The sequence below is a fragment of the Ylistrum balloti genome, unplaced genomic scaffold (genome assembly GCF_031769215.1).
Source record: "Ylistrum balloti isolate Yb309-2 unplaced genomic scaffold, AGI_CSIRO_Ybal_v1 Utg370102, whole genome shotgun sequence".
NCBI classification, from domain to species: Eukaryota; Metazoa; Mollusca; class Bivalvia; order Pectinida; family Pectinidae; genus Ylistrum; species Ylistrum balloti.
In genome coordinates this window covers 795526-812449 of record NW_026782128.1, presented here as the reverse complement: position 1 = coordinate 812449, position 16924 = coordinate 795526, and the positions used below count along the sequence as shown (strand labels likewise).

The 16924-nt window shown below is 34.3% G+C and overlaps 1 protein-coding gene across 1 annotated transcript; it reads right to left on the bottom strand.

Moving 5' to 3' along the window:
- Positions 1 to 845: 845 nt before the first annotated feature.
- Positions 846 to 11105, bottom strand: LOC132550041 (uncharacterized). Its single transcript, XM_060214037.1, has 15 exons — positions 10895 to 11105; positions 10364 to 10642; positions 9701 to 9870; positions 8527 to 8632; positions 7911 to 8011; positions 7394 to 7555; positions 6449 to 6542; positions 6148 to 6211; positions 5489 to 5670; positions 4468 to 4709; positions 3656 to 3713; positions 3113 to 3327; positions 2646 to 2736; positions 1858 to 1975; positions 846 to 1099 (listed from the first exon to the last, which is right to left on the bottom strand). The coding sequence occupies exons 1-15, from the start codon at positions 11103 to 11105 to the stop codon at positions 901 to 903; spliced, it is 2292 nt and encodes a 763-aa protein (XP_060070020.1). The 3' UTR covers positions 846 to 900.
- Positions 11106 to 16924: the final 5819 nt, after the last annotated feature.

The window sequence follows — 16924 nt, the reverse complement described above, 5'->3', positions numbered from 1 at the left end:
TGACCAATCTGTACCACACTGAAAAAACTGATATAAAAGATTCGGGCCACATTTTCACTAAAATTTTATAAAAAAAAATCCTTAAATTTTCTATACTAAAGAAGATGACTAAAGTTAAGAAATATTTTCTGAAAGTCTTACTGTGTAAAACTGGAGTTCAAGATTTGTTTACTTCATCTATTTGTTAAAATTGAGCTAGTAGTTTTTGATTGTTAGTATGCTGGGTATATCGCCCATCAATAGTCAGGGTAGTTTTGATGCAGGGTGCCCCCTATAGCAGCCATCGAGATATAGTGTCTTGACCCACAACCACAGTAACAGATTGGTCTATTTCTAAGCTACCACTCCGTATTCCTGGTCAAGAAAAGGCATATAGCTAAGTATGTCCTGTCTATAAAAATATTGGCATCAAGAAATCTAGATAAAACGTCATCTTAAAAAAATATATCAACTCTCCCATTCATCTTACAAATGGCATACAATTGAATTTCATGGAATGCATTCATAATCAAGAGTACTAGAAAATAAATACTTCAAAAACATATCTCAAAACGTCTTACAAATATTTTTGATTTTCAAGTTTCAATTTGGCATTGAAATGATTTTTTATGTATTTTGACATAGCGGTTATGTAAATGTATTGATATGTGATTAGGTAATGCTTGGATCCTAAATATACCATTTTACCGTTATGTAACTGACACATTTAACTGCAGAATATCACATTCTTTAGACATACATTGCACTGGAATAGAATAACACAACTATCATTATACTATATCCTCCAAATTAATAACTGTTGTACAACAGAACATATTTTATAATTAAACAATGATAAGGCCATTTTAATGAACATAGAAGAATAACCTGATCCCTGGAAAACATTTCAAGTATTGTAATCTAGTCTGGTTTGTTGACAAAGCGCAACATTAGGTAACCTAGGATACGGAAAAACAGAATAAATGTAAAGAGCTGAAGAAAATACTGCCAGAAATCCCAGGTAACATCAAAATACTCCAAGGCAAGGTGTGACGGCACAGAGGTGGTATTAGGGTTACGGCATCCGACAAAAATAGACGTGTTACGATTTTCAGAGCACCTGCAAAGACACAAATCACAGATAATCAAAATACAGATATACAAACATATTGCTAATTTAAGGTGCTAGAAACACCTTTAAATTTCATTTTGCACAAGTTGGACCTAAACAGGAGAATGGATAAAACACACTAGGTGTAATACACACCATCAAAATAGACAATTTTTTGTGGTCCTCCTCAGCAGGTGTTGATACTTTGATGTCTTTTAAGAAACCTACGAAAACTAAGTAATACATCTGATGAATCCTACAGCATGAAAATGACAGAAGCCACTAAAAGAGGGAGCAGCCTCAATCCAAACTGGAGTTTTCTGCAACTTAACATCCTATCTACTAGGGGGACACTGAATACTGTAGAGTTGTTTAATTTTGTGGGGCTAATAATTTGCGATTGTTCCAGTTCTGGACTCATACATGGGGATTAAATTTTACACATGTTTGTGAACTTGTATACAAGCAAAACAGGGGTTTTTTTTGGAGATTGTGATTCATTATAGAAATTTGTACTGGGTATCTAATTTTGTGTTATCTCTCCTGACCACAAAATAATGAAATTAAATCTTCTGCAACAAATCAAAATTCATATCCTGCCTCGAAATTTGCAACATTTTGGTTCTTCATATTTCTATCTTTCCTTTTCTGCTGCCCCTTTATGAGAACTTTCATCTCCTCTGTTGATTTCCTGTACATTTTCTCTCATCCTGACAACACATTCCAACAAATTAAAACATTATATGTTCACAAGAGGCAATACTAACATTATAGGAGGTCCATCCTGGAACTCAATTACCATGAGGCAGTGGAAGGAGTAGTGTAGAAAAGACAGGTACTTCAGCCAATCTAACCAAAACGGCAAGTTTCTGGTAAAAAGTCCACCTACAAAATAAAACAATTTAAATCTGTGATTTAAGTTCCTCTAAACGAACTGATTACTATAGCATTGATCTATCAATTAGTCCATGAGAAACAAACAAATGCAAAATCGTTGTCCTGTAATAAGGCCATCTCTTGACTTTGAGTTGGAGGCAATGTGTTGGGCACTGGGCTTATTTTTCTGTGATAGCCAACCCCTTGACTGACTCAGAGGCTAAGTGTTGGCCTCCTTGGCTTATGCTGCACCCATCTCCTGACTTTGAGTTTGAGGTAATGTGTTGGTCCCTTGGCTTATAGTCCTGTAATAAGCCCACCTCCTGAATTTGTCAGAGGTAATGTGTTGGTCCTTTGGCTTATAGTCCTGTAATAAGCCCACCTCCTGAATTTGAGTTTGAAGTAATGTGTTGGTCCCTTGGCTTACAGTCCTGTAATAAGCCCACCTCCTGAATTTGAGTTAGAGGTAATGGGTTCACTCAGCCTCCCTGGGCTTAATGGCACATGTGCAAATCTTCTCAAGACTTTTATCTAAAGAAAGATGTTATCCATGCCTGTTCTAAAAGGAGATAGTCATCAATTCAATATATTAGCAGAGCAGAGAAATATCGAAGCAAGTAAAAAAATCTTATGTCTCTTTGTTCTGACTTCTATTGTTTTTCAGAGGTCAATAACTCACCGAGTAACATGATTAACATCTGGATGAGAATGGACACAGTAATGGCCTGTCGCATCTCTTTATTTATGATCCCTAGGAACAGACCGATACTCTGTAAATACAAGAAACATGAGTTTACACATATAACCTATTGCAACCCTTAACAAGCACTTTTTTAAAATTTCAACTTCGTTTGGTCGTCCTAAAAATGGTACTCTAAAAACTGTTCAGTGATAAACAATCTGACTCAAAGATTCCAAAGTAGATACCATTGTTACCACTTACTACTTCATTGTCTAGATTACTGAGAAAGTATCAAGGAATTACTGCATGGGTGCCTCATTCTATTTACATCCCTTGCTCCTGTTTGTATATTTAAATCCTTCTATTTTTAGAAACAGTGACCTCGATACTAACCCCTTGAAGTTATAAATGCTCACAAATGATCTTTAACACTGAAATACATACAATAGCTGAATCTTTCTTACCTGTCCAGCTAATGAGTCTATAAACACAGTTCCAATGGTAGCAAAGAAAGCCACAGCACCATTCAACCCTACAACCCAGTAGGCCACCACGAGGAAAAACAACGGCTGGGCAAATATGAGGGGCAGTTCACTGGTCATTTTTGCTAAGTAGTAGGCAGAGAGTCGGTACCAACCACTGGCTCTCTCCTTATAGATCACCATCTGTTCCATCGGGACTGTCAACAAAGGGGGTAAAATCGTTAACAGGCATGTAAGGACTTGGGTATATGTAACAGAATCTGTCCAATCTGACACACTGTGGATAACTATTCATTTGTTACATGATTAAGTCTATATACCCAGGTCTTAATTACAACATCATTATCTGGATTTTTTTTAAGTATGAGATAATAAGGCTATAATTATAATTACACAAGATGTTGTGCTGTATCTTTATGTGTGTTTTTTAATTTGAGATTCATTTAAAGATTAACAGTGGCAATTACAAATCAAATTGCAAAATCACAATCTTGATTGTTAAGTTTCAAAATGATGGAAACTTACATGAACTTGTCGCATCAAAAAATGGCATGAAACCCCAGTGTATGGCAATAAAGAAAATCTGAAATTAAAAACAAAATAGTCAAATGATTAGATATCTGACTTCTGTAGGCTTTATTGCCATGTGCCTAAGGATGTCTTCATGGCTTTCTCTACCTAGATAGATCAGTTAATCTTATAACATTTATATGATTCTACTCTACTTTTATCCACCAAAAATCGATGACCATTGCTTGACCTTTGTCCTCCAAATTTAAGTGATCTCTGCCTAACCTTTGTGACCTATTTTGACCTTTGTCTACATCTACTTGACCTTTCTCTTCACAAACTTTTTTTATCTCTTTTTAACCTTCAACCACCAAGCTTTGGTGACCTCTACTTGATCATTTTGTTCTCCACCAAAGTTTTGGCCTTCTGTTTTTTTTTTATTTTTGTACACCAAACATTACTGATCTTCACCTTGTCTACCAAAGTTAGTGTTCTTAAACCTGATGACCTTTATTTGACCTCTTGGCAAAAATGAATGCTCATCCAATGACAACATCTATTTCAAATGATCTTTAAAATATAAAGGATGAAACTCTCCAACAATGTACAATGAACATGTATAATGTTTTAAGACACAAATCAAAAAAACAAATTTCTTGCAGATAAATAATAACATTACCTTATTTATATGACAATAAACTTGGTAGCTAGTCAATCAACAGTTATTACACTTTCAGTGAAATGCCAACAATCATATTATATTAGAATAATTTAACTCACCTTCCTACTTTAATTAAAAAAAAACAATCCAGAACTACAATACTTACTGCCCCCATCCTGTCCCTAAGTGTATCTTCAGTACGTGGCAGCTGAAACCAAATAAGACTGAAAATGGCACAGATAAGAATATTTTCAAGGAGTTTGAGTTTGTCAAGGATGCGTGGTTTGGATTGTTTGAAAGTCCTGATAGTGAGATGTTTATACTGTGTGAAGAAAGACGTATTAAACTTAGGCGCGCCGCTGACCGTTACACTTTCCTCTAAGTCCATCAGACTAGCTCTTACATCACCTGTAAATAAACAACAGGTATCTTATTTTCTTTAGGAAATTAAATTTGAAATTGTTATAAAATACCATGCAGGGTTTTTTTTACACTAAAAAGGAAATTACTACACATCTTTACACTGCCTACTTCTGTCTACGAAAAACAAAAAAATAAAGTTGCAATTATGTCTCCTTCACTGATTTAAATCATAGTATCTAATTGCAAAAGCATACTTCCAGTATATTAGGTAGTGTGTTATCTAGATCAACATATATAAAATTGTCAGCAGACAGTTATATAATACTACTAAAAGTTATCATATAATTGCACAATAACAAGAGTGATTCTCATTATTAAACCACTTCTATACTTTTGATCAATAGTTTTACTTGGGGTAGGAGGCTTATTTAGAGTAAAGTATGATACTGAAATTACCAATCTGAAAGGACTCCTCGCATATTAAAATATGCCATATTGTTTAGGTTTGGATTTGGATCACAATTAAAGCAGCTAGTATTTTCTATAACACCATATAAAGATCAGTTTTTTTTCCTGTGTACAGATTTTTTGACGAATTTGAACAAAGTATTTTGTTTATTTCTAATCTTTACAGCTACTACCCTTAGTAAAATGATAAATGGTATTTTGACACTTAAGATTTTTTGGTTTTAATTAGTAATTCAATATATTGGAAATACATGGGGATAATAAAAACTAAATCATACAATTACGAGACCAAACTTGTAAAGAATCTTGATTTTAGAACTAATTTCAAAGGCAGTTTAAGGTATGGTTTATAATACAATAATAATAAGTACTGGTGTTATAAACGTCCTTCGAGCAGCATCTGGACCACAGAAATCTATTTCTCCTAGATGTGCCTGGAAAAGTAAACTCCTTCAACATGCTCGGTGATTCTTGGTCATCGACATCAATGTAGTTTCTTGCTTTGCCTCGTAAAACTGGCGACCATTGCTCTGACCGTCTGAAACAGATGAAGAAAATTTGATAAGATTGCATGACAGTTGCCTTTTGAAAAAGAATCTATATTTTAAAGAATCATAAAAAAGTATCACTGTCTAGAAGTACAGGGCAGTTGTACATTCACTTTGACAATATACTGTGAAAATATGGATACCTGATGTATGAGAGAAAGATACAGTTGTTCACAGATAAGAAGCAGAAAATAAGTATATATAACAGGTAAGTTTCAATATTCTGTGAGATCAACTTACCATATCTATAAATATCTCCGGCAACTTTCAATATTCGGTGACATCTACATGTACTTTACCATTTATCTATAAATACCAGGTACCATATGATTACATACACTCTATTTTGAAAAAGGATCAGATTTATTATCTAGTAAATAAGAAAATTTTTTTATCAGGAGGACAACTATGACATTTGCTATCAAAAATCTGTACACAGTTCAAGGATATATAGTTTATAGATTTACCTTAAGTCCTTGAATGATTCAATTATCTGCTGTTGGACTGTCGTACTATTCTTCATTTTATCCACTGAAAGTAAAACAAAAATTCTAAAATTAAAATCCAAGAATCAACTTTACATTAACAAGCATTAATATAACTGCATCAAAATTTGAATCATTTTTAAAAAATTCAAACATTTACATATACAGTTTACCTTCATTTTAAAAATTTAGTAAAGCATTCAATTTGTTGAAACATATTCTTTTTTGATATGTGAATTGAATCTTAAGACATAATAAATAGGATTTACAACATTAGACTTACAAATAAAATCAGCTGGATTAAAACCAGGTTGAACTGGAAAGTGTATGCTGCGGAAATACTGAACAACGTCTGCTGTAAGTCCATAGTAGGCAGTCTGGAGAAAAATATCGATAGCATAGATTCACATATAAGCTGCACCAGAATATAAGCCACACCCTTTCTTAGGATATGGTGAACACTGTTCTTGATGCTTGAAATACTGGTAACATCACGAACAGTGAATTAAACAATCTCTCCATTGGTGTCTGTACTGTTAAATATTAATAAAGGACCTTGCATGCTGACCAAAAATTTACAGTCCCATATTATTTCTTCTTGTAAGTTACATGATACCATTCATATCGTAAACAAGCATGGTGGTCGTTCTAGAATTTGACCTATAACCAGATGACCTATCAATCCCAGGATGCAGAAGGCTATTGTAAAATTCTGTTATGGCTTCGAAATAACTGGGAAAGTGAAGAATGTTATTTTTATTTCGATCTTCCTATCATCCTGTATATAACTGCAAATAATGGTTCAAGAAAATCTGTTTCAGTCACAAACATGTAACTGGCAGGTACTCTTAAAATCTCAGTATCATCTTGTAATGATGTACAAGTAAGCTTCCTGGTTTTTTTTTGTTTTTGTTCTTCTCATCTTGTCGATTTTTTCATCCACATATAAGCCGCACCAGAACATATGGTATATACACTCCCATAAGAAGGTAGAGGCATAGAAAAGGACTTTAAATTATCTCAACATAATTCACTTTATATATGGTTAAGAATTTTATGCACTATCTAACCAACGTCAATTAGTTCTTTCAAAATCCAAAAAACCAAAATCCTGACGAATCCAATTCATTGTCCTGTAAAGAGTCAATCCTCGTTTTTAAGTACAAGATTATGTGTTGACCACGCCAGGCCTACTGAAGGACGACGCATGTTCTATCATTATACATACCTGTCCACCACACAGCAGCAGGAGGTTATCAAATAAGTAGAACAGCGAAGTGGAGGGCTGATGTATCGTAGCGATGATGACTTTTTTGTGGGAGATGGCATAATCCTTCATTGTTCTCATCAAGTTGGCAGCACTACTGGAATCAAGGCCAGTCGTTGGTTCCTGATAATGACAAATAACTTGGTTGAAAATACCAGAATAAAGCCCTGCAAACATTCTGTATTCTTTTTCTAAGAGTAAATATAAAAAGTCAATTTTGATTATCTATCACATAAAAAAGAATTTATTCAAGTGTTTGAAATCTACAGCTTTGAAAATAAGTCTATAAACTCAGAAAGTTCTGAACTATTTTTATGAACTTTAAACAACTCCTTTGGCACATTAAAATTTCAACACTTTAATGAAATAGAAATTGATATTTTAGCTTAATAAACTGATGCACCAACAATAATTGTGAAAGTAACCAGAAATTGCAATAGCTGTGAAGGTGAAGGTAGGTCACAGCTATTCTACTTACATCAAGAAGAATGAGTGAAGGATCCGTCAGAAGTTCACAAGCAATGTTGGCCCGTTTCCTCTCTCCGCCTGACAGACCTGGCATCATCGGGCCTCCCATGGCTGTTAATCATAATTTACAGAAATGTTTAGATTCAAACACCTAAGTATATATACCAGATACAGCAAAAATTAACAGCTGACCAATATTTAACTGGTAGATAATATCAGTGAGACTTGACCATTTCGTCTGAATAAACAGTATGTTAGTAAAGTCAAGTTTAAAGACAAAGAAACCATTTTCTTTTGTCTCCGTCTAACCTTCGCATTGGATGTTAATGAATGTGATTTGATTATGTCCTTGGGCAAGACATTCAAGCTAAGTCACACTGGATCGTAAGTGATGGGTCTCCTGCATGATGTTCAACGAGGAGAACATCAGTTACAGCCAGAAGATCCCAACTCATTATTTACTTGGCTGTTACCCCAAACAAGCCAATCTATAAAATCAGTGTTCTGATATACAAAATATTCAATTATTTACTCTTGGAAACCAATTAAATTGTTAAATTATTTCACTTGAATAAACAAATTCTGGAAAGTTTTCGTTTGCTGTAAATTGTAAATTTGACACTCACGGGTCTCTAGGCAATGACGTAGTTCCAAAGAGTCGATAATCTCATCCAGGCATGACATCTTCTGATCATGTGACAGTGAATCAGGAAGACGGATGGAGGCTACAAACTAGTGAATATAAAACAAATACTATTGTAAAACAACGGTCTTATGATCCACACTAAGACTGCCTAAACACACAAAAATATTACACAAGTCTGTGATTTTTCTCAATAATTCAGGTGGTAACACCTAGTGATACAGAGTAATCATTTTAATACATCTATAGATAATTAGTTTAGGGGTTTTATCATTTAAAATGATAATTATATCTAATTTTACATGTAAACAAGCTGCTCAGACAATATGATTCGTGGAACATGTGATCATTGTTGCTTTCATGTAGCAAATGTTATTTACATTTTAAGAAACCAGACAACAAACATTTTCTTTTCAAATACAGCATGTAATGATATTTACCATACTTGTGTATGTAAACCTAGCCTACCATTGTATTATATTAATCTTATCTGCCTTTGTTTAAATCTTAGTTCTTAGAAGCAGAATATCAAAGTCAGAGAAAAAATATCTTCCTATCTTAGAGCGAACTCCAGTTATGGATAATCATATATTAATCTGTAAATATTGAAATACACTGTTGTCCATAGTACTAAGTAGTATGGCGGCATAACTTTGTAATTGAACGTAAAAATACATTGCTCACAGGTAGTATGAAGACATTTACATCTTAATCAAAAGATCTCTACCAACATGGTGGTGAGATGGAAATTACGATAACCTGACCATACAATCATTGTATCTAAACAAATCCACCAGGTAAAAGCTAGGGACTGCAATGATGTCCCCTGATGTTAAAAATTTAATGGTTCTCATGATATGTTATACATATTTAACTCATATTACAGAACAATACATAACAGTATTTCTCACCTGAGAGTCTATATAATATGTTATACTTGTGAAATCTCTTTTAGAATAAAATAGTTATTTGTTCTGATTTAATGGTTACTGGAGTCAGTACATGATTGCAGACAAATGAGTAATGTGTGCATTCTTCAATAAAACAAAGTTAGCCAAACTGAGTTCCCTTGTGAATATTACCATCAACATAGTAATAGGAAATTAACATTAAAAATGAACCTTCTAGAGACATTTTCCGTGATTATGTATACTCACATTTAGAGTGTCTCGAAGAGTCAGACTTGGGAAGAATATATCGTCCTGTAATACATAACAAATTTTCCGTTTGATTTTCTGTGAGACACGTTCTCCATTCAAGGAAATCTCGCCTGTTGTCACTGGCAACCGACCAGACAAAGTATTCAAGAGGGTAGTTTTTCCAGCACCTGTCAAATAATATCTCAATCTCTGTTATACAATTAAATCACAACAAATTACTTATTTCTTTAAATAAATATGGAACCCTAGAAGGACAAAACGGCTGTATGGTTTATTATCTGGCTCTACTCTATCTACTTTGAAATTTGTAGTAAACAATTTTTTTCGCTGCTGATTTTTTATACCTTATCTTCAACATTACAGGTATTATACTACCTAGTCTGAAATATGTTTTGTATTCTCTTTCTGTTGAATTGGCTCATTACAAATAATATTCAAACCAGTCCTTGTCTGCCAAAAAAGGGATAAAAAGTCTATGGTAGACAACTAAATGTTTGGATGGTCAGGAGACATTCAACCTACCTACATTTTTGCCTTAAATCCCAATTTCTTAATTTCTTTTCCATAATATAAATCAAAATTCTTTGGTACTATTTCATTTTTTATTTTTTCAGACTGTGACTGACTTATTTTCAGAACTAACCGAAAAGTATCACTTACCACTTGGACCCATGATGGCAAGAAGTTTGCCTTCCTCACAAAGCCCACACACATCATTTAGGACGTCTGTATCACCCATGGTGACAGACACATCCTTGAATACTAGCCCCTGACATGAGGGATTAGGGGTTGGGATCTCTCTGCTTATCGCCTTCAGTCCTTCACTTAAGCATTCATTTCCAAGGGGAGCAACTTCTGGCCTTACATCATTGGATACAGAAACTGATGAAGTCCTTTCTAAAGGTTCTGTTGCCTCTTGTTTTACTTGTGGTTCAGCATGTCCTGGTAGCTCATGCCCCAAGACAGGAATTTGATCTGACTTATCATCGGTAACTTCTAATTGATTTACAGCGTCATCAACAGGTTCCAAACAGGCAAGACATGGATCTTTTATTTTACAACTGACCTCTTGATGACCTTCTGTGTCAATGACCTGTCCAACTGAGGCAAGGCTTGTTTCTTTTATTTCACAACTGACCTTTTGATGACCTTCAGTGTCACTGACCTGTCCAACTGAGGCAAGATTTGGATCTTTAATTTCACAACTGACCTCCTGATGACCTTCAGTGTCACTGACCTGTCCAACTGAGGCAAGATTTGGATCTTTAATTTCACAAATGACCTCTATATGACCTTCAAAATCTTGATGAGAAGGATCAGAGGTCATAACTTCCTGACTTCCTTCTTTGTGCTCCACACAAATGTCAGGGTCATTAGTTTTGACCCCTGTTTGACCTTCCATGCCTGTCAGAGGTCACCATAGACCAGTGTCCATCCCTCAATCACTTTTAATGGCAATGATAATCACATTATGCTGATTATGTCAAGATCACGTCATCGAGACCTGACCTTTGACCTCTGATGAGTTACCTGAAAAATTATAATAACTGAATTACATGTGTGCATACATATTGATATGATGACCAATAGGTTAATACTGGATCTATCCAGAAATAAGGAACACAATTAATTACTGATTCATAGTTAAGGTGGGCTTATTACAGTACAACAGGTATAACTATACTTATTATTGTTGGATAAACAAGCTAATACATGCATTACGACATTATGTACATTCTAAAGGGTGAATGAAGAAGACATTGATGAGAGAGAAACTTTTAACGTATATATATCTTGAAGGAAAATCCTTTATATCACACAAGTTCAAACTGTGTAACAGCAGATATATACAATAAACAAATTTGTTTTTATTTTTGGACAATTCAATTTTAGCAAAACTATTGATAACGTGAATACCAGGACAGAAATCACATATGTAGAGGTGGTCAATCCTATTCCTGCCTGTCTTTTAATGTTTGAAAATCCCTTACTGTAACTGGACATATCTTAGCAATAATCATTTCTTATCACTTTTCATGCTTAAAGTATTGTGCAAAAATAAATCTGCACTAATTGCAGTTGTGAGAATTTATCAATGTGCTAATGGCATGACCAGTATTCTATATCTGTATAACCAGTATTCTATATCTGTATGACCAGTATTCTACATCTGTATGACCAGTATTCTATATCTGTATGACCAGTATTTTATATCACATGACCTGTATTCTATATCACATGACCGGTATTCTATATCTGTATGACCAGTATTCTATATCACATGACCGGTATTCTATATCTGTATGACCAGTATTCTATATCTGTATGTTTAGTATTCTATATCTGTATGACCAGTATTCTATATCTGTATGTTTAGTATTCTATATGACCAGTATTCTATATCTGTATGACCAGTATTCTATATCTGTTTGACCAGTATTCTATATCTGTTTGACCAGTATTCTATATCTGTATGACCAGTATTCTATATCTGTATGACCAGTATTCTATATCTGTATGTTTAGTATTCTATATGACCAGTATTCTATATCTGTATGACCAGTATTCTATATCTGTTTGACCAGTATTCTATATATGTATGACCAGTGTATGTTTAGTATTCTATATGACAAGTATTCTATATCTGTATGACAAGTATTCTATATCTGTATGTTTAGTATTCTATATGACCAGTATTCTATATCTGTATGACCAGTATTCTATATCTGTTTGACCAGTATTCTATATCTGTTTGACCAGTATTCTATATCTGTATGACCAGTATTTTATATCACATGACCTGTATTCTATATCTGTATGACCAGTATTCTATATCTGTATGACCAGTATTCTATATCTGTATGTTTAGTATTCTATATGACCAGTATTCTATATCTGTATGACCAGTATTCTATATATGTATGACCAGTATTCTATATCTGTATGACCAGTATTCTATATCTGTATGACCAGTATTCTGTATCTGTATGACCAGTATTCTGTATCTGTATGACCAGTATTCTATATCTGTATGACCAGTATTCTATATCTGTATGACCAGTATTCTACATCTGTATGGCCGGTATTCTATATCTGTATGACCAGTATTCTACATCTGTATGACCAGTATTCTATATCTGTATGACCAGTATTCTACATCTGTTTGACCAGTATTCTATATCTGTATGACCAGTATTCTATATCTGTTTGACCAGTATTCTATATCTGTTTGACCAGTATTCTATATCTGTTTGACCAGTATTCTATATCTGTATGACCAGTATTCTATATCTGTATGACCAGTATTCTACATCTGTATGGCCGGTATTCTATATCTGTATGACCAGTATTCTACATCTGTATGACCAGTATTCTATATCTGTTTGACCAGTATTCTATATCTGTATGACCAGTATTCTATATCTGTTTGACCAGTATTCTATATCTGTTTGACCAGTATTCTATATCTGTTTGACCAGTATTCTATATCTGTATGACCAGTATTCTATATCTGTATGACCAGTATTCTACATCTGTATGACCAGTATTCTATATCTGTATGACCAGTATTCTACATCTGTTTGACCAGTATTCTATATCTGTATGACCAGTATTCTATATCTGTTTGACCAGTATTCTATATCTGTTTGACCAGTATTCTATATCTGTTTGACCAGTATTCTATATCTGTATGACCAGTATTCTATATCTGTATGACCAGTCTTTTTCTGTATGACCAGTATTCTATATCTATATGACCAGTATTCTATATCTATATGACCAGTATTCTATATCTGTATGACCAGTATTTTATATCACATGACCAGTATTCTATATCTATATGACCAGTATTCTATATCTATATGACCAGTATTCTATATCTGTATGACCAGTATTCTATATCTATATGACCAGTATTCTTTATCTGAATGACCAGTCTTTTTCTGTATGACCAGTATTCTATATCTATATGACCAGTATTCTATATCTGTATGACCAGTATTCTACATCTGTATGACCGGTATTCTATATCTGTATGACCAGTATTCTACATCTGTATGACCAGTATTCTATATCTGTATGACCAGTATTCTACATCTGTATGACCATCTTTTTCTAATTAAGAAGGAAACTTTTTCATCTTTTTCTAATTGAGGAGGAAACTTGATCTTAACCAGGCCATAATTACGACACCATATAAAAACTGTTAGGTTTCCCTAAGAAATTCTGAACTATCAATGGTTTTAAATGAAAAAGTACAATCATTATGATTGCAAAGTGCTCTGTTATTGTATATGTTAAACACAAGCAGTGAAATTTGAGAACAATCAATCTGTTATCTAAAAAAAAAAGATTACTAACAATAAATGTCAAAATCCAAGATAGCCACCAGACGATCATTCTTGTTTTTCTACGTAAGCAAAAATAAGACAAGCCACAACAAGAGAGCGAGGAAAACCAACATGTGAACATTTAGAATGATCCATTTAATTCTTTAATCTCCATGAATAGTGATGGTAAACTTATAATAACTGTGAAAATCTAAGATGGCCGTCTTAGAGACGGTGCAATTAAGTACCAAGGGCAACCTTCCCAGGAAATCTGAGAATGATCCATCCAGTCCTTCTCAAGAAATATTAGAATTGTGTACAGATGGATGGACAGACAATTTCAACAGCCCATATCTGGTGACTGTAGGCTAAAGGATCAGCATCACATTACCATAAAATTGTTAATGCATGGCTTCCATACTTATCACTGTTGGATGTATACTGTCTGATATCAAAATTACTAATGCTGATTTAAGGTCTTTCAACAACTTATCCCAGAAATTTACAATCCCTAAATTCTAATTACAGCTCGTAAAAGAACTTCTGTCTTGTTCTTATCTGAATTAAAATGTTTATAGACGTGTAATTCATGGATGGATGAGGAACAAAGTTAGCACATTAAAACCCAATTATTTCACCATTACTGTTCCATTCCTAATGGCATAAAAATTATCAACAGAAATTTTAATGCAAATGTAACTTTTGTTGCTTTAAATTTTGAACATGCATTTTTTTCCTTATGGAAAAACCAATGAGTTGGAAGGTCTGGTTTGATCAGTTTGAATCTAGTATGCTTTTAGTCAAATAAGTATGTTTTTGATATAGCACTTTTGCATACCATCTCTGTTGAAAGATACCTACACTACCTACCTAGTTACCAACAAAATGTACATACCTGCAAACTGCTAACCACAGCTACTAATGTACATTTTCACACAATGTCATCAGATGAAATTAAATGTTTGCTTTACCATGCCTGAGTAATCAAACAGTCAACACCTCCTGGGTATACATATTTATGTATATACATATAAGATAGGGGTCAAGCGTAAACATGACTTGTTTGTCCGTAGTCCTCTGGACATTAATCCTTCACCGGTTTATACATTCAGTTATATTGAAAGCTTAAAGGTCAGCTAACATAAGCCAAGTTTGTGACCCAAATGACATACTAATTGACAGTCCACTTATCTAAGAATATTTGAAAAATGTCACCATGATAGATTTCTAAAAAGGAATTGTTTTATATATATGTATAACACTCTGATATAGCACTCAGGCATAGCACAAATTTTTAAAAATGGTCACCCTTCCAACAGCATGGGTTATTTTGAGACAGGATTTCCTTGAAGTAGTTGGTGAATATTTCACCGAACAACATACAGGAGGCCCATCACATGTCATCCAGAGCATTAAGAGAAAAAATCATGCTCAAGGACACAACCATGTCAGCATAGACCGTTCCATATCTCAGCTTCCAGAGAAACTGTGATGGGTAGAACCTGGTCCGTATCTCAGCTTCCAGAGAAACTGTGATGGGTAGAACCTGGTCCATATCTCAGTCTCCAGGGAAACTGCAATGGGTATAACCTGGTCCGTATCTCAGCTTCCAGAGAAACTCTGATGGGTAGAACCTGGTCCATATCTCAGTCTCCAGAGAAACTGTGATGGGGAGAGCCTGGTCCATATCTCAGTCTCCAGAGAAACTGTGATGGGTAGAACCTGGTCCATATCTCAGTCTCCAGAGAAACTGTGATGGATAGAACCTGGTCCGTATCTCAGCTTCCAGGGAAACTGTGATGGGTAGAACCTGGTCCAAATCTCAGTCTCCAGGGAAACTGTGATAGGGAGAACCTGGTCCATATCTCAGTCTCCAGGGAAACTGTGATGGGTAGAACCTGGTCCATATCTCAGTCTCCAGGGAAACTGTGATGGGTAGAACCTGGTCCATATCTCAGCTTACAGAGAAACTGTGATGGGTAGAACCTGGTCCATATCTCATCTTCCAGAGAAACTGTGATGGGTAGAACCTGGTCTGTATCTCAGCTTACACAGAAACTGTGATGGGTAGACCCTGGTCCGTATCTCAACTTCCAGAGAAACTGTGATGGGTAGAACCACGTGCCTCAGGCTTTCACTTGAGGTTGAGTAAGCCATCAGTAAGCCATTGGATAATGGCTCTACCAACTAAGTTATAACGGCTCAACATGATGTAAATCTCTGCTGGATAGCAGTGTTGTCAATAAATATCAGGAAATTAACAACAGACAATATATTATGCATACAATTTCCTTAATAATGACTATCATTAAAACATGACTTGACTGATCTGATTCTATAGGCAACAGGTGGCTGAATAATACTCATTTAGAATTGAACTCATAGCTACCACACAAATATATCAGTTGATACACAAATTGTGGTACACACAGAATACATTGCAGCTTCGTGAGTAACAATGATGGCCGTTCTATTCCAGAAATTGAACAAAGTTGTACCTGTATTGTATGCAGAAAATACAAAAACCCTCGTCAACTGATCATGAACATTTATAGTATTGATAATCATGTGTTGGGGTTTTAATCACTTTATAACCTTACTTCCTATTTACAAAATATTGTTTGACTGAGTTTTTCATTAAAAGGTACATGTAGTTATAATGACTTTTTAGCAGTTCCTCTTTTTTTATCACATATAAGTCCTTATTTTTTTATTTCATTTTAAATTATGATTCCATTTACAAAACATAACCATATGTTTTATTATATACTTTGTTTTGATATATAATATACATTTATTATAATTTTGATATCAATCATGTATTTATTTTATTTCAGAATCACAATATTATGTTGGCTTTCTTGAAGTTGTTCGTCAATTATTAAATCAT